The following is a 23419-nucleotide window of genomic DNA, read 5'->3' as shown; positions in this document are numbered from 1 at the left end:
ACCTGGGTCAGCACTTTGGTTTCCAACTTCACCTGCAAAGTCTTTGACAGATATTTGGTGTATAGGGAACATAAGTGGAACTGCAATATATTTGGCAGCTAAAGCATTTGAAATATCTGGGTCCAACATATAGACTGCAAGTCTGCTTTCTATTCTCTTGCATTCAAACTTTTCGCATGTAAACTTAACTGGGTCCCAAGCAGTTCCAGCAGCATTGAAATAATAGTTTACTTCAGTGTTGAGGTTTGAGAAACCAAAGTCTAAGTCAACTTTGTCTTTGCAAAAGTCGGCGAATGACATTTTATTTGTTCCCACTACTTCTGTAATAGTGAATGGGTCTTGTGTTGGTGCAATGACTAAGTTATTTTTGCTTGGAGTAAGTTCAATAGAAATTTTTCCTGCCCAGTTTGGCAAGTATCTTAAAAACCTGAAGATGAGGAAAGATGACAAAGGAACTCTAAGTTTCAGTTTTACTTTAGTGACAGCATTTCCATCTGAACCAGAAAGGTTAACATAAACTCCTGGAACGTTAGGGTCAAGTCTTCTTATTTTCTCAATAGTTGCATACTGGTCTGTTTGTTCTCTAGCTTGTGGTTGTACTGAGTTTCTCAAAGCGAACCATTCATAGTTTGCCCATGTTACTGTTTGAACTAAGTCAGAGTTAGAATATATCTTATATCCCATGAAAACTTCTGGAGCATATTGGTATCCGACATAGAAAATTCCATTGCAACCTTTCTTGTCAGACAACTTGGCAGAAGGTTTTATTTCAATGTCTTGTTCCACGTATAAGAAAGAGTTGTCAATAGAAATTATATGAAACCTGTCGCAAGCAATATCTACTGTTGTTGAAGAACCTTCTCCAAACTCACCTACGTTTCCATAAGAAACAGCAGTTGTATATTCGTAAGTTCCAGGAACTATTTCTGACCTTCTAATGCATTGTCGCATTCGTTATACCATTCGGAAACATTTCCATTCATGGCATCCAAAACTGTTGGCGTTATATTCTGAGCGGCGTACATTTCATATGAGTAAAAATATAGAATAGTTGGATTTATATGTCATAATAGAACCCACTCCGACCAAGCTTTACTTTCTTCCTGACTGAGTTTTTAACTCTTCTTTTTCCTTCATTGCCCTCTGCTTGAAGTTGTTTGCATCTTTGCATTATGTTCATCTAGTATGTTGCAAATTTCCCATGTCCTTTTTGCCTTTTGGCTCTGGTCGCCCATCTCAGGTAACCTATATCTGCTAGAAAGAGTTTGTCATAGTCTGTATTTGAGTCTTCGCGTATTGTTTGCATGACTCTTTCCTGAGTTTCCGGTTCAAGCTCTTCAAACAGTGCCTGTCCATATGGAATATGCTCGTTTCCAAATATATGTTTTTGTAGCCATTCTGGTTTTCTTTCCATGTTACCAACTATATCTTTTGTGAATGGGAAAGCTTTTACCCAATCTTTCAGTCTTGCGTCGTTTATTTCTGTAGTTGGTTTTATTTTGTCAAGGAACATGTTTTTCAATACTAACATTTCATTTGGTACTGTCCATTTGAGTTTTCTTAAATATTCATCCTTCTCGATTCATCGTCTGCAAAGTAAGTTTTTATGACATTTTGTAAACTTTCGTTTGCAAGGTCATGTACAATAGGTTCTCTTCCTTCTCTCTCCCTAACTTTCTTTCTAAACTCTTCACCAAATATACCATCTCTATGGTTCTGTGTAGTTCTTTGAGATAAATGTTCTAGAACGTCAGGTGTTATATTTCCATCAGCCATGTTCATTTCATACTGGTCCAAAATATCTGCATGTTTCATATCTTTCAATGGCATTAAAGCCGCGCTTAAAATACCAGCTATATCTCGTTCACCATTGACTTCCATTGCGTCTACAACTTCTTGGAATTGTGGTTGTAAGTTTATGAACCACCTATCCGGGTTAGCTTTATGACCCCATCTCATTGTAGTTCCATCGTCTGCAGAAACAAAAGTAGGTTTGTTTCCATCTTGGTTAGGTTCTGAATGAACTTTAAACAATGTTTCATTTCTATATGTTTTCTTGAAATTTAACCTTTTATTTTCACCGAGTTCATCCAAAGATTGAACGTTAAATGCTCGTAAGTAAAAAGGGTTGTTGTATTTGTGTACATTTTTTTTCAGTTCTTCCATTCTATGCTGGATATTTTCATCTGATGTTGGAGTCTTTTGTATGTCGGCAAACATTTTTCGATATTCTTCTACTATGTCAGCCGAATTTTTTTTAGACTCTTGGAAATATTCCATATTCTCCGCATACTCTTGTTGAGGGTCAAGATTTTTCGGCTGTTCCAAATCTTCATCTAGTTCTGTGAAGTTAGTTTCCAAAGGAAGGACTTGTTCGTTTCCTTCAGGCTCTTCTAGCTGTTGTTGCTGAACTATTTCTTCCATGTCTGGTTGTATCTGAACTTCTTCCTGTGGAGTTTCTTGTACCTCATCTGCTGGCATTTCATATATTCCGAGACCGTTTTCAACAATTTCCCTATCTACGTCATCCGCATTCATAAGCTTTTGTTCTTTCGTTCCGTCTCTATTTTTTACGCGTTTCATGACGAAAGTTGAATTGTCATTTAGCTCTGACATCAAATATCTCGGAGTAAATTCATCCATGTCATTTGGATGATATGCTATTAAATCATATCCCTTAGCGAGCTTGTATTTTCCAGGTTTGAGATTATATCCGTTTTGGTGCTGAGCCATAAAGCTAAATAGGTTCGGGTCAGTATTTCCATCCTTGAACTTTCTAATAGCTTCTTTATATCTGTCACTAAAGTCAACAGTATCTGGGAAACCACACTTTCTTTAAGCATTTTTAAGAATTCTTGGTTTCCTTGTTCTCTACTTCTTTTATGTCCTTGCTCTGTTTGTGGTTGTTGTTGTGCAGGGTTTTGAACTGTTGGTTGCTGTGCTGGTTGTTGTGTTGGTTGTTGTGCTGGTTGTGGAGGTGGTTGTTGTGCTGGTTGTGTGCATGCCTGTGTCTGTGTCCATGTGACGATGTAAATGTTTTAGGTAGTCCTGGTGCAGGTGCTTCTCTTGGAGGGTTTGGTGGTATATAAGTTCCACCAGCTGGCACATATGTTCCATCTGCAGCATAATGTCCTACCTGACTTTTCGTTTTTAAGAAAGCATTTACTAGGTCTGTTTTGGTCTGTTGTAACTCTTTTTCTTGACTTTCCACAACAGTTGCTCTAACGGCGTCATAGGCACTTTGAACTGCCTGTCTCGTTGCTGCATCTGTTATTTTCGTCATATTTTGTGCTACTTCTTTTAACTCTTTGTCGAAACCTTCAGACTTCAGTTTCTTTCCAGATGAGAAGTCGTTCACTTGTTTCACCTTACTATGAAGAGCTTCGAAGGCGTTCTTAAAGTCAGCATTTGTTAAAGCTTCATTTGAACTGTCTTCATCCGCTTGTATTTTTGTCCTTATTGACCCTATAAGCTGGGCTGCTTTAGCGTTGGCTTGGGCATCTAACCAGTCATTATTAGCTTTTATATATTCTGCGCTTTTCATTGCCTTTTGCATGGCTGCGTCGTTATTTTTACTTTCTTGTGCTAAGTTTTCATACTGTACGGTTTGGTTTTGCAACTGTAAAAGTTTTTCTGCCTTTACAGTTGCTTCAACTTCTTTTTTATACTCATCGCTATCCATATATGTCTTCAGGGCTTTTTGTTTTATCTCTTCATCTTTCAGTACTTTATATCGAGTAGTATGGTTTTTCAAATTTATGACATCTTGTTCCATTTTGCTACTTCTGCTGCTTTTTCTGACACTTTTTTCGCATATTCCTCTGTACTTAGTTCTTTCAGTTGTTCTTCTTTCTTCTTTTTCTCTACGTTTAACTCATTGAGTTTCTTTGTGTGTCTGTCATATTCTAGTTTCTTTTCGTTTTCACTTATTTGCTTCTGTATGTCTATGTTTGACTTTTTGACATCTGTTATTTGATTTTTGAGTGAACTCAAATTCATTTGACTTTGAGGGTTATAGGCTGTTCCGTCTGCAGCTCCACCATAGCCTGCCATTTTCGCTAAAAGTGCCGCTCTTAAACCTCCACTCTGTGCACCAACAACTCGGTTTAAAAGCATAGGATTGCTTGACATTTGTTGCAACATAGTGGGGTCATTCATCATTTGTTGTTGCAACTGTTGTTGTGGTGTCAGTTTTACTATTGGATGTTTCAATGCTCTCTTCCTCTTACGTATATTCTTACGTAGCTTACGTGGCATTTTAAGTGAAGTTAAAAAGCGGTTTTTGACAGATGTTTATTGTGACTTCTTCGTAAAGACTTTATTGTGACTTCTTCGTAAAGACTTTGTTGAGATTTCTTCGTAAAGACTTTGTTGAGATTTCTTCGTAAATGACCCAAAAATATATTTTAGGTGAAGAGGTGAGATTTCACCTCTTTTTTCACCTCATTTCTCACCTCTTGAATTTTCATGAATTTCTTCGTAAAGACTTTGTTAAGACTTCTTCATCTAATTTCTCATGAACTTTCTTGTCTATGTTTTGTTGAGATTTCTTCGTAAAGACTTTGTTGAGATTTCTTCGTAAATGTTTTGTCAAGACTTCTTCGTAAAGACTTTGTTGAGATTTCTTCGTAAATGACCCTAGTAGTATATTTTTGGTGTAAATTTCATGAAAATTCAAGAGGGTGAAAAATTAGGTGAAAAAACAGGTGAAATCTCACCTCTTCACCTAAACATTATTTTTGGTGTAAATTTCATGAAAATTCAAGAGGTGAGAAAAGAGGTGAAAAAACAGGTGAAATCTCACCTCTTCACCTAAACATTATTTTTGGTGTAAAATTCATGAAAATTCACGAGGTGAAAAATTAGGTGAAAAAACAGGTGAAATCTCACCTCTTCACCTAAACATTATTTTTGGTGTAAAATTCTGAGTAAAATGACAGATGGAACACATACTTTTTCAGTAAGTACATATGGGGTAGAAAAGAGGGTAGAAAACGGGGTAGATATACCCTTCTACCCTAAAATATATTTTTGTCTGATTTACGCTCATTACGATGAAGTTTTGACAAAGTCTTTACGAAGAAATCTTGACAAAGTCTTTACGAAGAAATCTTGACAAAGTCTTTACGATGAAGTTTTGACAAAGTCTTTACGATGAAGTTTTGACAAAGTCTTTACGATGAAGTTTTGACAAAGTCTTTACGATGAAATCTTGACAAAGTCTTTACGATGAAATCTTGACAAAGTCTTTACGATGAAATTCATGAAAATTCAAGAGGTGAAAAATGAGGTGAAAAAACAGGTGAAATCTCACCTCTTCACCTAAAATATATTTTTATTGAATTCTGTATAATATTCTGAGTAATATGACAGATGTTTATATAACACTTTCTCCGGTTTATAGGACCTCTCTCATATTCTATCTTGTCATATCAAAACTCATAGTCATGTTTGTCCTCTAAGACTTCATTTATACTAAACATCTTCAGGGCTAGAAGGCACGAAGTGCCTGGAAGCCCCACTACCTTTTTTTTTTTTTCATATAAATCGAAATATCATATATTTATTAAATTTGGGGAAATATCTTATCAATTTTAAATTTTTATATTTCAATTAATATGCTATTACTTAAATCTATATTGTCATTTTGGCTATCAACCAACACGCGTGGCTGAGTCATTACTTGTAATAATAATAAAAAAGAATTCTTGGATTTATGATGATAAACATTCTTAAGAAATATCTCAAATATTCCGATTTGACGTTCGCTAACAAATACTGCAATAAAATATCTCTTATCGTCTTGTATATTAATATTAAAATTTGTAATTATCGCTGAAAAAGGAGTTTGTGTAAAGAAGCTTTATGAATAGAATAGATTTAATAACAGGTTATTATAATTTTTTTTGGAATTAAAACAAAATTCATATTTCTAATACGTTAGATGCAATGGATCGAATGTAAATTCTGTAGACTTCTGCTCAGTCTCAGAAAGTTTTTGAATTTCTTCAGAATTCTTGCTTACTTGATGAGCTGTTTGAGCCATTTCGCGTAAGTTACGTGCTTTTATTCTAAGCTCCTCGTATTTTTGAAGGAGCTGATAGATCTGGTCATCATTTGAAATCTGCTTGTAATCGGCAGCTAAATTTTTAAAACGCATGTATAAATCTGTTTCTCTCTGTTTTAATTCTTCTCCTCTCTCTTGGAGAAGTGCAATTCTTTCAGAAACATAATCTACTGATAAGGTCATAGATTTTGAACTTTAACACCCTAAAAAAAAATACATCCCCCTTGATAATTTTTTTGAAACAAATTCTATTTGAGCTTGTTATTACATAATACTGATAATCCTTTAAGAAGTGATTTAAATGATTGTTTGAAATATTGCAATTTGAAATATCAAATAAATCGAGCATATTATTAGCAATTATTGTTGTATAGGTCAATCATTGCATGAACATATGTTATTTAACTATGATTTTTGATCATTTTTTTATTAGAAATTATGACAAAAGGTAAGACAAAAATACAAGGGCCACATTTGCCAGTAACTGAACTTACTCGAGAACAGATAACTCCACCCGATGATATTATACCAACAAAACCAATAGATGAAGAAACAAAAATTAAAATTTTGCTAGGAATGTTAGTTGGTAATCCTGAATGCATCCAGCTGTCGGTAAATGGATTAGAAAAGTATACAAAACAAGAAATATTTAATGAATATGCAAAAATTTTACAAAATTCTACTCAAAATGTAAGAAAATATGATATCCAACCAGAAACTGTTGAATTTTCAACAGAAGAAGATTTTGAAATATTGAATTATTCAAAAAATCATGATGAAATTACTAATTTGCAAGATTTTTTTTCTAAAACTCCATCAATATATCCATTTCATAGCATAAAGGAAATTTGTGAACGATTTTCATACATAAAATCACTTAGCCAAGACGAGAAACATCAAATTTACCAAAAAATGGCAAAAATTATTCTTTCGGAAAAGATCACTGCTGAATCATATGAACATTCAGGTAACCGTGGTGCATCTATTTCGGAATACATTGATGATTATTACAAAATCAATGATTTTTCAAACTTAGATTCAGAAATTTCTTCAATTTCGGAATCTGCTTTATGCTTCATTAACCTTGTGTTTCAGAAGCACGAACTTGCAATTCTACGTACAGAAACTCTTCAATTCGGTTTAACAAAGTCCAGAACTTTAATTGGAAGGAGTTCTAAGGATGAGCACGTTGATATCGATATGGCGATCTTTGGTGTCAATGCATCATTGATTTCACGTTACCAAGCTGTCATTTCTCTTCTTGAAGATTTGAATTTTTATTTAGAGAATATTGGAACGGCAACTGTAAAAGTTAATGGTATTACAATACCGACTGGATCGGTCTGCCAGTTGATCGATGGTTGTATAATCGATAGCAATGATAATTTGATGATTTTTTATTCTAATAGGAATCTTCTAGAAACAATTGAGAAGGAATACAGTAAGCGTGTAATTAAGAAATCTAAGTCCAAATCTAAATGATGAAAACCACTTATTTGTTTGTATTTTTTGGTTTGATTTAATTTAATAAAAATTATATCTTAAACTCATAGAATTAAATGATGATAGACGTTTTTAATTCATTTGAAACATAAAAACAGAACTGGAATGTAATATTCGATATTGAATTTGATTGAATCTGCATTAGATTAAAAAAAATACGTCAAGAATAAGGGTTTCGTTTTGCAAAAAAAACGTACAATACGCAATTTCGCTAAAAAAACATTTAGCTAGCAATTTCGACCTTTGACTCCACTCAAGACGTCACTTTTTTAATTTTGCGGTATCATATTTTTGGAAAATCTTTATGAATATTATATAAAAAGTCTCTTTAATATCTATATTTCATATTTTTATCGATTTTTAAAGTTTTTGCGAAAAGTATTCAATTATTTTTGCTATTTTGTCGGGTAAATGTCAGATTTGCGACATTTTCTGATATGATATTCAGATTCTACGTTGATAATAATGCTTATAGAACCCTCTTGCTATTGTGTCAAAATTGCGAAACCGATAGCAAAAATATCTCGCAATATCAAAATTGAGATATTGAGTGAATTATGCATTATAGAGATTAAAAATCTGATTTGTGAAAACATCTCATCAGTTTCTAGCTAATTCAAAAATCTTTACTATCTTATTCGATTAAAATGAAAAGGGAATAGTTTCATTATGCTTTAAATGACAGCCTTATAATATAATCATAGTTTTCGCTCAATATGCAGCATTTTTTTTTCGAAATCTATGGTCAATATCCTAAATACTGATTGCTTTGCATTCATATCTCTTACATTTTCTATACCCACATCACTATTCATTGCTATTCCTATCTTTTTCATTTTTGTTTGTTTCTCATAATTTCTCAAAAAACATGATAACTTGATATTTGTAAATATCATACTTTATAACGTAAATAAGAACTTGACCTATTAAGAAAAGCAGTAATGAAAAGAAAATCTGAAATTCATAAAAATTACAAGTTTCTGATGACAATTAGCTTAATTAAACCAGGTACAAGATTATATAATTGTATTTTCTATCCAATTATCCATATAATATCTTATCCAGAAAAAAAAACTTGATCAATACCAAATGATTTTTTAACTAGTAAATAAAGTATTTTCTTTACACACACATTGTATATCATAGTTTTTTTTTGGTTTCGCAAAACATCCAAAAACAAATATGCTATAAAAGTGACAATTTTAGCAAAACGAAACCCTTATCAAGAATTAGTATTTATGTGTGAAGGAATTTCTTAGTCAAGAATACTAAGCGTTTGAAAAAAAAATTATTTAGCTGTGCGTTGAAAAAAAAATCGACTGCCGTTAGTGAAGAAAATTTTCAAATCTTTTTTAAATGTCTTTTCCAGAGTTGATGACTGCCATGGATGCGGCAATTGCTGCACATAATGAGACAGGCGACATGCTTTATCTCGGAAAAGGTAATAAGCAAGGCATTGAAACGTGCAAAAGAGTTCTCTTCTTATTAAAGCAATATCGCGATAAATCAGAATGGAAGAAGCCGAGTGCAATTGCATATCAGCCTCTTTTTGATAAAATCAAAAATCATTGCAAAATAATTCGTGGTAAATATCCAAATAACGAAGAAAAGCTTATTTACGTCTTTTTAAGAAAACTTATTCCAGGAAAAATAGCTCCTCTTAACTTCCCAATACTTTCACAGCTCTCGTTATGTAGTGTTCCCGTTGAAATTGTAAATTCGAAATTCAAACCAGCACCAATAACCGCTTACATTGATGGCTATTACAATTTTGTTATTCCTATTGGCGGAAACGTGGTCAGAATACCATTAATTCCAAAAGAAGGAACAACTCCAGTTACTCTTCCTCCATCTATCCGTTTTCTGGGCTCAGAAGAAGAAAAGAAGAATGCTCAAAAATTTGTTGTTGCTCAAGCGCCAAAAATTGGACGCCTTTATCAATTACATTCATTTATTTCCGTACTATCAAATTCAGACCCTCGTTTAGGTCCAATGGCTGGTTTCAAAGATGCTGTTGCATCATTTGATTTATCTTTTGCAACCGCAATTTGCGCACTTGCTTATGATGATAAATCCAAGCAATTAATACCACGATTAGTTAATGTTCTTGGTTGTTCAACCTTACTCGATCATTTCCTTCGTGTTTTAATTACAAATTCTCGTCTTGTTGTTTCCTCAACGATTCCAGAAGATAATACAGAGTTTACAGCTTTAGTTAACTTATTTGTCAGCCCATCATTCGATTGGGCGGATGATATTACAGCAATCAACGAGATAAGCCTTGGAGAATTAATTCAAAAATTATGCGAAGAGAAATTGACCGTTTTACCTGATCTTTCCAAGTACGTGCTTAGAGCAGCCCTTGTTATTTCATGCTATGCAGATAAAAGCGGCGATCTTGCCTTGGCAATGTTCATGGAATTAGTTGTTCGTCCATTTGCGAAAAAAGTTTACCTCGATTCCGACTACATAACAGAAAAAGAAAATATCCTGAAGCACGCTCCGGAGTCGGATGAGATCGCTGAGATAATTAAGCGTGCAATTGTTTCAGTTCTCGGAATGGATATCCAAATTAAAATGTCTCCAACCGCTGTGAAGCGCGATGTTCAGAAATTGTACGATTTCACAGTTTCCCATGTCGATCCTTTCGTCCGTCTTGTTATTTCTTTAAACGGGCGTCCGAAAGAAAAAAATCCGGTTATGCAGTCAATGCTTTTCGGATATAAGCTCTATTTAGATAATGAAGTAGATGATGAAGATGATGATTAATCAATATGTTCAATATTTTCTCTTTCTTTGAAATTTTTTTCTTTATATTTGATTTAAAACTTTGTAATAATTTTAATAATTCTTTTTATAAAAACGCGGAGGTCGATGAAAAATTGAGCGTTTTTTAAAAAACCGCCGTTTGAGAGGAAAATTGAGAACCTCGATGTATAATTTTTGACATTGTCAAAAACTTTGAAAGGACAAAAAACAATTAGTGTCAGAAAGTTTACAAATGTATACTTTCTGATGAACAGGCTCTCAGAAAGTACTCAAATTGCGGTTTTTAATTTCCGCACTTTTTTTTGACGACCTTTTGTGCAATACTTTGGATTAATTCAAAGTTCAGAAATCTGACTGAGCAAAAAAAATGATTTCAGCATTTAAATAATAATAATAAAACTGCAATATGAAGAGCAGTTTTTCCATCTATTCCTTTATCAGTGATGTTCGCACCATGTGAAATAAGAAGTTCGGCTGTTTCTTTGCTATTATATTCGGCTGCATCATGAATTGGGGTTCTTCCATAGTAATTATTTTGATTGACGCATGCACTATGTGAAATAAGAAGTTCGGCAATTTCTTTATTATTTTTATATGCTGCATATTGAAGAGGAGATATACATATTTCATTGATATTTGAACCAATTGATAGGAAATATTCGTAACGAGATGGAATGTCGATCATTTGCTAATATCATTAATTTGATCGAAATAAACTAAAAATGATTCAAGATTCTTATATTTTTTGCAATCTTTATATTGTATTCATTCATCAAAAATGTGAAAAAAAAATCAATGTAGTGTAAAATAATTGCATACCCCATGCAAAATTCATCTGGTTTTTGATATTTCTGCCTAAAAATGAAAGTCGTAAACAGTTTGAGTTATTTCTAAGTTAAATTTAAAACAATCAACTGCACCATGAAAGAATGCATTAAAACCAGAATTTATTTTGAAGATCACAACATCAAAAAAAAGATGAGTATCTTATAAAGAAAAGTGTGTATACTCTCATTTTTATTTTGAATATTCAAATTGTAGTCACTGATATTTACACCATGTGAAATAAGAAGTTTAGCTGTATCTTTGCTATTATAACATGCTGCAATATGAAGAGGAGCTTTTCTCAGATGTAAGAAGTTCATATGTATCTTTGCAATTATATTTTGCTGCAAAATGAAGAGGAGTTTCTCCATTTTTATCTTTTTCATTGATAATTGCTCCATGTGAAATAAGAAGTTCGGCGATTTCTTTATTATTATTCATTGCTGCACAATGAAGAATGGTTTTTCCATCATTATCTTTTTCATTGATATTTGAACCATGTGAAATAAGAAGTTCGGTGATTTCTTTATTATTTTTATATGCTGCATGATGAAGAGCGGTTTTTCCATATTTATCTTTTTCATGGATGTTCGCACCATGTGAAATAAGAACTTCAGCTGTTTTTATACTATTATTCAGAGCTGCAATATGAAGAGCTGTTTCTCCTTTTTTATCTTTTTCATTGATAATTGCTCCATGTGAAATAAGAAGTTCGGCTGTTTCTTTTCCCTTATTACATTTTGCTGCAAAATGAAGAGGAGTTTCTCCATTTTTATCTTTTTCATTGATAATTGCTCCATGTGAAATAAGAAGTTCGGCCGTTTCTTCACTATCAATTAATGCTGCATGATGAAGAGCGGTATTTCCGTTTTTATCTTTTTCATTGATTTTTGCACCATGTGAAATAAGAAGTTCGGCAATTTCTTTATTATTTTTATATGCTGCATAATGAAGAGGAAATTTCCAAAATTTACATTTATCATTGATATTTGCACCATGCAAAAGGAAGTATTCACAAAGGGATGGGATTCCGAATTTTATTGAATAAACAAAACAATCTTGAATATCATTAGTTTGATCGTAATAAACTAAAAATGCATCAAGATTATTAAACAATTCACAATATTCTAAATCGATCATAATATTGTATTCATTCACCAAGAATGTAACAAAATCAATGTTGTGAGAAATAATTGCATATTCCATGCATTTTTTATTTGGATTCTTATGTTTCAAACATTCACTCATGATCTCGGGATTTCCGCCTAAAAATAAAAATTCTAGACATTCTTCTGTTATTTTGGAGTCAAATTTCGTTCTGAAGAACTTAAAACAGTCAACTGCTCCGTGGTAACAACATAATTCAAGTAATGTATAATCTTTATAATAAATTGGATATAAATCGCTTTTGAGTTTTTGATCTTTATCAAATCCTTCGCTTTCAGTGAAGAAGATGAATTTTTCTTTGTCATTATTCATAATTGCTCTGTAAATTGTATTTTCTGTATGAATATCGAGATTCTCTAATTTAATTGTTTCGAAATTGTCTGATTTGTTTAATTTAATTCCATATTCTTTATAAAACAGGTATCCAACAGTTAATGGAACTTTGATTTCTTCGTTTATTTGATAATTATCATATATGAGTTTGGCAAGAGAAAAATAAGCCTTTGTATTGCGATTATTAAACGGAATGATACATAAAATGTCACGTATAATAGTATCAGGAAGACATTTCTTTGAATCAATCAATTCTGTTTTGAGCATTTTGTAAATCTTGTTTATTTCTTCTTCGTTTTCAGTTTTCAGCTGATACAATGCATTATATGAATCGATATTGTATTTATATATACTTCGCAATTCACTATATTTGTTTGGGTGAATGTCTTGATCGGACATTAATAATTTTTAATAATCACACATTTCAATTTTACAATTCAAAAGATCTTTAATATTCATTGGGAAATGTAAATGCTATATTGTGTCTGTGGGAAAACATTGATCACAAAGATTTCGGATTTAAATTATGGATTTTGATTAAGTTTGTAGATATGAAATAAAATAACAATAACAAAAATGTCTAATTGCATAAGATTTTCATCCAGATAAGTATGTTAAAAAAATTATTTGCTAATGGAAGTTACATACAAAGTTATGAGTTAAACTTATATATATATATTTCCCCAAGGTTCTTTCAATTTCATTGAATGCGAGGAATATCAAACAAGAAGTTCAGCATTTTGAAGGAATTTATAAGATTCTTGCATATTTTATATCATAGGATTTAGAATAAAATTTATATCATACAATTGAATTTTGAACCTGATTTATTTTTGAAATTATTTGATCATTGAATTTTCGGAGATTTAAATGGACCAATCTACAGGACAATAGAAATTAAATTGATATATGCTATTAGTTTAAGTACAATTAAAAATTGCATCCGTAAATGGTCAACATTAGTAATAAAAATATGAAATTTAGATAAATAATTTGATTTAATTAGAGAGAACGTATTATATACAGTGTAGCTGGGTGCCGATATATGAGATTGGGACAAAGTTGCAATTCGGCACTTTTTGTAAAAAAAAATGGGGTCATACTCATAATGAATAGAGACTTATAGCCAAGTCTTGATATCATGCAGGGAGAATATACATAGATAAGCAATTATATTTTATAGTAGTAGTATTCAGAAATTCTTACAATTTACAATACAATTTTCAAAAATGGATAAAGACTAATAGCCAAGTCTTGATATCATGCAGGGAGAATATACATAGATAAGCAATTATATTTTATAGTAGTAGTATTCAGAAATTCTTACAATTTACAATACAATTTTCAAAAATGGATAAAGACTAATAGCCAAGTCTTGATATCATGCAGGGAGACTCTCTACAAATACAAAAATTGATTATCATAAGGAAATACAAATTTATCAATTTTCATGTGAAAATTACATAAATTTGTTCTCCAATAAATAGCAATAATACTTTGAATGTTATATTAAGTAATATAGCTTCAGGTAAATAAGCTTACACTTCAAAAATATACTGTTTATTCATTAATTTTAAAAAAAGTCCAAATTATCTAATCTTGCTTACTCTTCCTTTAAACTTCTTTGTGCCAAATTTAATATTGCCTTCAAAGATGGAATAAGGACATTAGGTTCAATCCTTCGGCTTTCGACAATTTCCAAAATGTGTTGAATTAATTTCAAACATTCATCGTGTTTTGAAGCTCTTTGCTCAACAATCTGATTACCTGCCCTTGTAAGAATTCTTACTGCTCTTTCTTCATTCAAAACATTAGCGACTTGAACCTTAATAATCGCATTTGGAATCACAACAGTGATGAGAGTTATGACGATGTCATCAATGCGCTCATTTTTCTTACCCAAGAAAAATGTTTGCTTTAATTGATGAAAGTGTGATTCCGCAATGTTATTCGTGGAATCACCTTCTCCACGATATAACATCATCCAATGTTCTTTGGTTCTTCTCCATTGTTTATCGAAATACTTCAAAGCGCGCGGTTCTTCTTCTTCTAACATTGTTGTCAAGAACTCATATGTTTCATCAGACTCTTCAGCCAGCTTTTCTGCATTCGTTGCATCTGCACGTAATGTCAAAAAGTCCATTGCTAAATAGAAGTTCTCAAAATTCTGTGGATTGTCAAAATAGCTTCCAACTTTTGCACATGCGCGTAAAACATGCACAGCGCACCAACTGAGCTGCGCAAGAGGAAATCCGTCCTCAATTGCGCGAGCAATGCTTAGCGCACAGTCAGCGCTCCAATGCTGTGGATCCAGGTGCGCAAACTCACAGAATTTCACCAAACATTCTTGAATTTTTTCAGATGTCTGAGGGTTCACTAAAAAATAGCAAAAGGGAAAAATTGTGTTTTGACTTGTTTTCATTGTTACTGCAAACAATTGGATCTTTCCTTTAATTAAAGAATGAGTGGAATCGACGTGGAGAGGGTTATCAATGCTATGCACCAATTCTTTTGCAGCAAAAGGTGCATATATGATTGTAAACTCGGAAAAATCTCCATTGTAATCAAATTGAACGAGATCATCTGGGCACTCTTCCTGTAAATTATTCAAAAATGCTTCCAAAGAAGTGTAAGGATCGTTTGATAATCTTTGTGCAATAATCTCATCAAGGCGATAAAATTTGTGCTTTAAAGCATCAGTAGACTGCGCGAAAAGTTTCATCGTTTCTTTGTTATTCGTATCAATTCCGAACTTATCAAAAAATGCATTTTGAGCAAGAAATTGCTTTCCACCGTTTTTAATATAAAGTTCGATCCATTTTTGATAAAATTTACTCGCGTAATGTGAACCCATTTCAACTCCTATATGATGGCAATGTTCTTCATTAACTTTACTTATAGTAAACACTCCATTTTGTTCTTCAACCCTAAATTTTGCCTTGCATAGGGGATACGAACATGAATAAGTGACATATTGCTTTGGAGATCCCGTTCTTCTTCTGTATGGGACACCGCCCTTGACTTCCTGTTTAATACCAAAAGCAATAAGATCCTCTAAGTCCACCGAAATCAGAAAAATGAAGTGATTTTGAAAAGAGTTAACAAAATTCAAATCACATCAAAAACAAAAACACATAAAAAATATTTTATTATACTCATTCGAAATTAAAAATAATAAAATTTATATATATTAATTTCATTAAATCAAGGTTAAAAATCTCACCGGAAAAATAACCTCAGTGTGATAAATTTATCACCGGAAAAATTTACAATAAGGTTAATACCGAAAATATCGAAAAATCAACATTTAAGGTTAGTTTAAGAGTATGCACTTTTGTCACCTACTCGCCGATATATACTGAAAATTCACTTTGAAAGAAATACATATGGATTTTGGAGGAGATTTATGAATTAGTGTAGTTTGTCTGGCCATGTAATGAAGTGTTCATATAATATGAACTGTCAAATTCAGAAATTATTCGTCATCAAATCAAAAAACATAAAAAGCAATTTCAACGTGTCCATTGTGGTTTTCGATGCTCGCTTCGTGTCATTAATAGACAAATAATGGCCACTTATTTTCACTTTCGCTTTATTTCACTGAGAATGTATTGGAAAAGTGACAATCCAAAATGAGTGAAGAAGAATTTGATAGTGAAGTTGAAGTTAAAGAGGAACCTCGTGTTGTTGGTAAGCTCGAAAATGGAGTTTGTGATGTTTCCAACCAAAATCTTTCGTCTTTGTTCTGTTTAGGCGTTCAATACAAATTGCAACAATTAAATGCAAGTAATAACCAGTTAACTTCACTGAAATCTCTCAAACAACAACCAATGATGACATTTTTGGACATATCCGGAAATCCAATCGAAAATATTGACGGTTTTAATAGATTAACTAAATTAGAAGAGTTATTGATGCTTGATACACCAATTTCTACTCTTGAAAACTGGAGATTAGCTATTATTAATACAGTTCCATCGCTTAAGAAACTTAATAACGAGGAAATTACAGATGAAGAGCGCGAAAATGCTAAAAACTTTACAGATTTCGATTCATTTACTTCTGATTCAGCCAAATATGATAATGCTGTTAATAATCAGCTGAAAAATAATCAAATCAAAAAATATCATCAATTCCATCAAGGAGAGTTCAAAGATTTCGCTCGAAATGAAGCATTACTTTGGGATCTACAAAATAGTGGCCCTTGTCCTAAAATTACAGACACATCAAGCGATGAAGATCTAAAACGTGCTATTATATCATTGAGACATCGCAATCGCAAGCTTGCAGATACATTTTTGAAATGTTAATGTTAAAAACAATTTTAATAAACAAAATTGTGGAATATTAATTAAATATTTTATATTTTTTATTTTTTTCAATTAAGACTATGTGTGTTCAACTTGATACATGATGATTTCTCTATAGTCTGTGATTATTTTCTTAGTTTTTGTCAAATATATCAGGAAATGATCAACGAAGATTTTTGTTGATACTATTTTGCAAGATTTAAATGTTACTTCGGAATTATCCAATATAGTCTTCAGCAGTTAGAGTTATTGATGATTGCAATGATGGACATATAGTATTCATGCAATTATTTTGATATATGCACTAAATGCATAGTACTGTTGTAGAAAAAAACATAGATAACACAGAATTACTAATTTTTATCTATTGCCAAATATATAATAATCGAACAATATCACTCCTTATTTCTGTTATTAATGATGAAGATATAACTGAACTTTTTATTGAACATGATGCTTAAATCAATGAAAAAGACGGCAAAACTCCACTTCATTATTCAACAGATTATCTACCTTTTGAATTGATGGGACTTATTTTGTCACATGATGCAGATGTCAACGCAAAATGTGTTTATGAACGAATTGCTCTGCATAAATAGTATATGCATGAATGTCAAAATTTTTATATCGATTGATTGATTTTAAAAAAGTTCCTTTTAAAGGTGCACTTACCGCTATCTAACATGCTTTTAAAAAATCAATATATCTTTATTTTAACAGCAGAAATGTACAACAGCCTTATTAGGCACTATGTAATGATTTGCAGTTACTTCTTCCTGACCGAAAAAATTAACTTTTGACCTTCGAAAATTGTGTAATAAAGCTTGAATGTCAAAAAACGTATCTCCAGCAATAACATCCTGTCAACATCACTTTCTGATGGCTTTTTGCAAATATTACAACAGGACAGTATACTTATATAGTAAATATAATGATTAAAAAAATTATTATTTTCTAAAAACTCTAAAAATATAAATATTTATTTTTATTTTCTCATATTGGCAATAATTTTATCCTTTCCCGCTAACAAGTGTTCCTGAGTTACAGGGCACCATTGATCAGGAGACAACTCACGAATACGCTGTGCAATAACCTTGCTAATTTCAGTTGGATCATTGCATTCTGGTAAATCTTCTTTAATTTTCTTCTTCATTTCGTTTATTGCGAATTCAGCGGCTTCTGTAACTAACGCATCTATTTCTGCACCACTGAAACCATCTGTTAATTCAGAAATCCTTTCAACATCGATATCATCCCTCTTGCAAACTATTCTTTCCAATTTCTTGCGAAGAATATCGCATCTTCCGTTGAAATCCGGTTTAGGAACTTCTATTTTCTTATCCAATCTTCCTGGTCTCAACATCGCTTCATCAACAAGTTCCAATCTGTTTGTTGCGCCAATAACGAAGACTTGTCCTCTTCCTACAAGTCCATCCATCTCAGTAAGTAACTGGTTAACAACACGTGAGGCTGCGGCGTTCGATGAATCATCGGATCTGCGTGGACATATCGCATCAATTTCATCAAAGAAAATAACGCATGGTGCTGAATCTCTCGCGCGAGAAAAAACTCCTCTGATGGCGGATTCACTTTCTCCTAAGTATTTGTTGAGAAGTTCTGGACCTTTAACTGATATGAATGCTGCTCTATATGCTTCATGTGCTATTGCCCTTGCCAACAATGTCTTTCCGCAGCCAGGAGGTCCATACAAAATGATTCCTGATGCTGGTTTGTGGTCATAAGCTTTGAAAATGTCTGGCATCACAATGGCATCAATAATTGCAGTGCTAAGCTCTTTCTTGACATCCTCGAGGCCGCCGATCTTGTCGAATGAGACAGGAGCAACGTTGGTGGTGAATCCTTCACGGCGTAATGATGGTTGAACACGATCTATAGCGGAAATGTAATCTTGGTTCGTAATTTCGGTGTCTTCTTGATTGTTGTCCATTGCGCGCTGGACAGCAAGGAAACCGGCTTCTTTGACTAAGGCATTGAGGTCTGCACCAACGTATCCTTCTGCTTCGGTCGCAATTTGGTCGATGTTCACATCTGAAGAATTTTTAACGTCGTGGATGAGAGCTTGGAGAATGGCGGCACGACCTTCTTTATCTGGAATGCCAATAGCAATCTCTTTCGTAAATTTTGCGGTGTTTCGGATGCATTTTGGTAATTTTTCGATTTTATGAGTGGCACCGATAACGAAAACGTAGTTTTTGCTGGTAATGCAGTTATCCATGCATTGGGCAAGCTGTTCGGCTAAATGCGATGTTTTGTTTCCGGATAATAAATCAATATCATCAATAAAGATGACAGAATTGGGAGATGTACTTGCTGCTTGGAATAATGCTCTGATTTTAGCTTCTCCTTGGCCTCCTTGTGCGCTGAAGAAGTTTGTAGCGGATGTTTTGAAAAATTTGACGTTACTTGCGAATTCTCCAACAGCTGCTTCAGCAAAAAGAGTTTTTCCGCATCCTGAAGGACCATGAAGTAGAATACCGCAAATTGGAGAAACATTGATACTTTTATGAAGAGCACGAGCGCCAAGGAACTGTGATAAGTAGCCGTAGATTGCCATTTTCTGATTGTCAAGTCCGCCGACATCAGCAAATGTGAACTGTGGTTCAACTGGTGTAAATTCGTTTTCTACTTGCTTTGGTTCTTTCTTTGGAGCTAATTTGTTTGTCCCAACTTTGCATCCATTGTCTCTGGCGTAATTTGCTGCGTATGATGTAACTTTCTGGAGATCGAGTGTAAATTCAGGATGATCTTGCTTTAATTGTTCAAAAACTGCATTAACATCAATGTACCCACCATTCTTTTCTGACATTTCCTTGAAATATGGAAAAGCATCAGCTTGTTTGAATGGTTTTCCTTTCATAAATCTAAAATCTCTAAAATTTGTCACTTTTTTATAAAAGACATCAAAATTTTCTCTCACTCCTCAAACAATTTCAGTGATTTAATAAACATAGATTTTATATATTAATCATTTCGTAGAATAAGCACCGCTCCCATTTAGATTTAACTTGGATTGTTTAGAACAATAATTTCATTCAACTGTTGGTGACACAGACATATAGAATTTCTAATCTCATATTAACCCAACTTGTTGTTTATTATCTACTTGAAGTCTTATATCCACAACATGATATAGAATGCCTCTTTTAAAAACTCAATATATTGTTTGAAAAACCAAGGAATATTTTAAATGTATATGTAACAGTTTCAAAATGGAAAGAAATCAGCTTTGGCACCAAAAACTCTACTCTCCTTGTTCTAAAAGTCTTTATATTTTAAGGGTGCACTTACCAATTTCTGTTATATCCAAATTTTCTATGATAAAAAGCTAATATTTTTGATTGAGAAAAAGTTATTATAAATCACTGCTTTATTCCTAAAATGGTTATTATACTCTTTTGCTATTAAAATAAAGATATGTTGATATTATCTGAACGTGTCAGAAAGTGGTAAGTGCACCCTTAAGGATGCACTTACGCCCACCTGACTTTAATTCAAATATCTGACAACCGGCGTGAAGCGCCATTGAAAACTAACCTTAAACATCTAGATTGAAGGTCATGTCATAGGGGCGTAAGTGCTCCCTTAAAAATTATATAAAAAAAGGTAATAAAAACTCCTCTCTTATTTTTATTTTTATAAAAATTATTTTGATTTCATAATATTTTAGAGACCTTGTGGGTTCTGACCAGCAAGAGCTGCAGCTGTATTCTCATCAAGCTTCTCTGTGACACTCTTCTTGTTGACTGGGTTACCGTTCTCATCACGAGCGATGATACCGCTGACGATGTCATCGACACGGAGAAGGGAGATAGCGCATTCGAAGGCAGTCTTGTAAGCCTGTGCCTTAACTGAGAATGTATCCCAAATTCCCTTCTCTGCCATATCTGCGATCTTTCCTGTCATGCCATCGATACCCATAGATGCCTTAGATGGATCTGCTGCGTGGATTGACTTGAGCTGGGTAAGGACTTTCATAGTCGGAGCACCGCAGTTCTGGATGAGTGTACGTGGGATGACTTCGAGTGCGAGAGCGGCTGTCTCGTATGACATCTGCTCGATGCCGTCGAGCTTCTTGCAGTTCTCTCTGAGTGCTGTGGAGACGGAAATCTCTGTTGCACCACCGCCTGGAAGCAAGGATGGCTCGCTCATGAGGTTGCGGGCGACCTTGAGGGCATCGTCCATGATACGGAACATTTCAAGAAGAACATCCTTGGATGGACCACGGAGAACCATGGTGCAGGCCTTTGGATTCTCGCATTCATCGAAGAATGACCAGAATTCATCACCGATCTTGCGGCAATCGAAGACACCGCACTTGGTACCAAGATCGGCTTCTGTAGCTTCGGATGGACGTGTAACAATTGTGGCGCCTGTGCATGCGGCGATACGATCAAGTTGGACTTGCTGGAAACGGCGGAGAGCTGTGATGCCGGCTTCGGCAAGGTAGTGGCAGGCAAGATCGCTGATGCCCTTCTCGACAACAACAAGGTTAGCACCTGTAGCGATAACTGCTTCGCACATCTGGCGAACTTGCTGTTCTTCTTCGGCAAGAATGTTTGCGTAGTCGTTCTCGCCTGTAATTTCGATGGTTGTGATGGATTCGCCCTTCCTGTACTCGAGACCACTGTCGAGGATTAAAACCTTTGGATGGTCGATGTGGCGGCGCATGTGGGAATGGACAACATCCTTGTTGATGAGGACGCCGTGCATAACGTAGGAATCTTCGAGTTCACCGCCGATGATACGCTCGATACGGACTTGGCGCTTAAGATCTACGAAACCATCTTCTGTACGGATAAGGCGGACTGTATCAAGAGCAAGCTTAGCGATTAAGTCTGACCATTTGACAAGGAACTTTGTTCCGATAGCAGACTTGATGATACTGAGCATCTGAGAGTCTGATGTGTTGTCAATTGGTACTTTGATCTTCTCGAGATGAGCGAGAGCGTCTTCAAGAGCCTTACGAAGGCCAGCAACAATAACATGTGGGTGAATGTTCATCTTGAGGAGTGGTTCGAGGACGGCAAGAATCTCACCGGCAAGAACAACGACTGTAGTTGTGCCGTCGCCAACTTCTTCATCTTGGCCACGTGCAAGTTCGATAAGTGATTTAGAAGCTGGGTGAGCGACATCAATTTCACGGAGAATGGAGTTACCATCGTTTGTGATAACGAGTGTGCCCATTGAGTCGAGAATCATCTTGAGCATTGCTTGTGGACCAAGGCAAGTGCGAATGATGTCGGCAGTCATCTTTCCTGCTTGAATGCAGGAAAGCTGGGCCTTGCGACCGTTTTCGCGCTTCTGCGTTTGGTTAAGGACAATAATTGGTGACTGCATATATATTACTTGACCAAAAAATAAACGGGCATACAATTCGCCTATCGTCCTACTAAAGTATCCTGACCACATACTGATTTCATTTCTCTTCACTAAAAATAAATATATTATGGGATGATATTTTCGAAAACTATCTAAGATTAAACAAATCTCTTGATATTTTTTTGGTGTCACCTCACTTATAGGAATTTTCCCAAATATATGCTTGTATAGCTTATTAAAAGAATATTATTAATAAAAATACCGTTTTAAGAAAAGAATTAAAAATAGATTCAACATTTCAAGTTAAGTTATGCGTTTATTTTATAAAAGATTTCTTTCCCTTCCAAACCCGTATGATATTGCGGCTTGTGGGGATTAATATGCATTTGATTTCGTTTATTTTTTGACACTAAATAGCTTACCCAAGAATAACACCTTGAAAATTCAAGTATCTTGAGCATGGTGAATTCATGTTATTCTTGAGCTACGCTTAAAATTGCATAGGCAATGTCTCAATGAATCTTTTCAAGAGTAGTTGACTCCGACATATATACCCAATGAAAGGTCGGACTTTTATGATATAATTTTAGAATTAAACACATGCTAAATTGAAATAAAAAAAAAGATTTATAAAGAGAAAGTCTTTAACACTCAACACAAGCGAAACAACGACCAGATCTACAGAATGTCATAAAATTAAGCAATCTTATTAGAAAATTTGTTAAATATAGAATTTGATTAAATAATAATTTCATTTTATCAGATGGGATATTTATAATGCTATTGAGCGATCTGGGTTACAATCTTTAACTTGTCAAAAGATAATAATTGGTATTTTTATTATTTTTAATAGAGAGAGTATGAATGAAAATCTAATGTTTAAGGAAGAATACCTAGATCAGTTACAGGTGGCGAGAAATTTGATCGAATTTTTAGTTATAAAAATATATAAATGAAAATATGATGAAGTTAGAAAGAACATTGCGTCATCAATGGCTTCTGTTATAATAGTTAATTGATGGTAAGATCATCTTTCTCCTTTATCTATTACTCAATCTAATGAATAATAATAATAATGTTGAAATAAAGGAATTATACAACTTAA

At 33.7% G+C, this 23419-nt stretch overlaps 11 protein-coding genes and 1 pseudogene across 12 annotated transcripts, besides 6 other annotated features; 3 read left to right on the top strand and 9 right to left on the bottom strand.

Moving 5' to 3' along the window:
• Positions 1-971: part of a mobile genetic element that runs on past the window's edge.
• A 209-nt stretch (positions 972-1180) lies between these two features.
• TVAGG3_0594930 (protein of unknown function, DUF4106 family) lies at positions 1181-1513 on the bottom strand (the record flags this gene model as incomplete). Its single annotated transcript, XM_051239594.1, has 1 exon — positions 1181-1513. The coding sequence occupies one exon, from the start codon at positions 1511-1513 to the stop codon at positions 1181-1183; it is 333 nt and encodes a 110-aa protein (XP_051097418.1).
• Positions 1181-1513: a mobile genetic element.
• Positions 1514-1560: 47 nt separating this feature from the next.
• Positions 1561-1881: a mobile genetic element.
• A 617-nt stretch (positions 1882-2498) lies between these two features.
• TVAGG3_0594900 lies at positions 2499-3682 on the bottom strand (annotated as a pseudogene). Its single transcript has one exon. A coding segment is annotated over exon 1 (1184 nt).
• A 74-nt stretch (positions 3683-3756) lies between these two features.
• Positions 3757-4257, bottom strand: TVAGG3_0594890 (protein of unknown function, DUF4106 family; the record flags this gene model as incomplete). Its single annotated transcript, XM_051239593.1, has 1 exon — positions 3757-4257. One exon carries the CDS (start codon positions 4255-4257, stop codon positions 3757-3759), a length of 501 nt encoding a protein of 166 aa, XP_051097417.1.
• A 1579-nt stretch (positions 4258-5836) lies between these two features.
• TVAGG3_0594880 (uncharacterized protein) lies at positions 5837-6259 on the bottom strand (the record flags this gene model as incomplete). Its single annotated transcript, XM_001312960.1, has 1 exon — positions 5933-6250. One exon carries the CDS (start codon positions 6248-6250, stop codon positions 5933-5935), a length of 318 nt encoding a protein of 105 aa, XP_001312961.1.
• A 246-nt stretch (positions 6260-6505) lies between these two features.
• TVAGG3_0594870 (G-quadruplex RNA binding) lies at positions 6506-7628 on the top strand (the record flags this gene model as incomplete). The annotated part of the gene is made up of 1 exon (XM_001312959.1): positions 6506-7549. One exon carries the CDS (start codon positions 6506-6508, stop codon positions 7547-7549), a length of 1044 nt encoding a protein of 347 aa, XP_001312960.1.
• Positions 7629-8879: 1251 nt separating this feature from the next.
• On the top strand, positions 8880-10418 carry TVAGG3_0594860 (uncharacterized protein; the record flags this gene model as incomplete). Its single annotated transcript, XM_001312958.1, has 1 exon — positions 8927-10339. One exon carries the CDS (start codon positions 8927-8929, stop codon positions 10337-10339), a length of 1413 nt encoding a protein of 470 aa, XP_001312959.1.
• A 294-nt stretch (positions 10419-10712) lies between these two features.
• Positions 10713-11024, bottom strand: TVAGG3_0594850 (spectrin binding; the record flags this gene model as incomplete). Its single annotated transcript, XM_001312957.1, has 1 exon — positions 10713-11024. The coding sequence occupies one exon, from the start codon at positions 11022-11024 to the stop codon at positions 10713-10715; it is 312 nt and encodes a 103-aa protein (XP_001312958.1).
• A 320-nt stretch (positions 11025-11344) lies between these two features.
• Positions 11345-13063, bottom strand: TVAGG3_0594840 (ankyrin repeat and SOCS box-containing protein 4 family; the record flags this gene model as incomplete). The annotated part of the gene is made up of 1 exon (XM_001312956.1): positions 11432-13063. One exon carries the CDS (start codon positions 13061-13063, stop codon positions 11432-11434), a length of 1632 nt encoding a protein of 543 aa, XP_001312957.1.
• Positions 13064-13711: 648 nt separating this feature from the next.
• Positions 13712-16011: a mobile genetic element.
• Positions 14268-15518, bottom strand: TVAGG3_0594830 (MULE transposase domain-containing protein; the record flags this gene model as incomplete). The annotated part of the gene is made up of 1 exon (XM_001312955.1): positions 14268-15518. One exon carries the CDS (start codon positions 15516-15518, stop codon positions 14268-14270), a length of 1251 nt encoding a protein of 416 aa, XP_001312956.1.
• Positions 16012-16029: 18 nt separating the features above from the next.
• Positions 16030-17020, top strand: TVAGG3_0594810 (uncharacterized protein; the record flags this gene model as incomplete). The annotated part of the gene is made up of 1 exon (XM_001312954.1): positions 16297-16974. One exon carries the CDS (start codon positions 16297-16299, stop codon positions 16972-16974), a length of 678 nt encoding a protein of 225 aa, XP_001312955.1.
• A 939-nt stretch (positions 17021-17959) lies between these two features.
• TVAGG3_0594800 (AAA-family ATPase family) lies at positions 17960-19861 on the bottom strand (the record flags this gene model as incomplete). The annotated part of the gene is made up of 1 exon (XM_001312953.1): positions 17960-19852. The coding sequence occupies one exon, from the start codon at positions 19850-19852 to the stop codon at positions 17960-17962; it is 1893 nt and encodes a 630-aa protein (XP_001312954.1).
• Positions 19862-20267: 406 nt separating this feature from the next.
• Positions 20268-20292: a mobile genetic element.
• A 161-nt stretch (positions 20293-20453) lies between these two features.
• Positions 20454-20580: a mobile genetic element.
• A 78-nt stretch (positions 20581-20658) lies between these two features.
• Positions 20659-22332, bottom strand: TVAGG3_0594770 (chaperonin family; the record flags this gene model as incomplete). The annotated part of the gene is made up of 1 exon (XM_001312952.2): positions 20659-22332. One exon carries the CDS (start codon positions 22330-22332, stop codon positions 20659-20661), a length of 1674 nt encoding a protein of 557 aa, XP_001312953.1.
• Between the last annotated feature and the right edge of the window lie 1087 nt (positions 22333-23419).

This window comes from Trichomonas vaginalis, chromosome II (genome assembly GCF_026262505.1).
Source record: "Trichomonas vaginalis G3 chromosome II, whole genome shotgun sequence".
NCBI classification, from domain to species: domain Eukaryota; phylum Parabasalia; order Trichomonadida; family Trichomonadidae; genus Trichomonas; species Trichomonas vaginalis.
The sequence above is the reverse complement of the archived record's forward strand: the minus strand, read 5'-3'. Positions and strand labels throughout refer to the sequence as shown.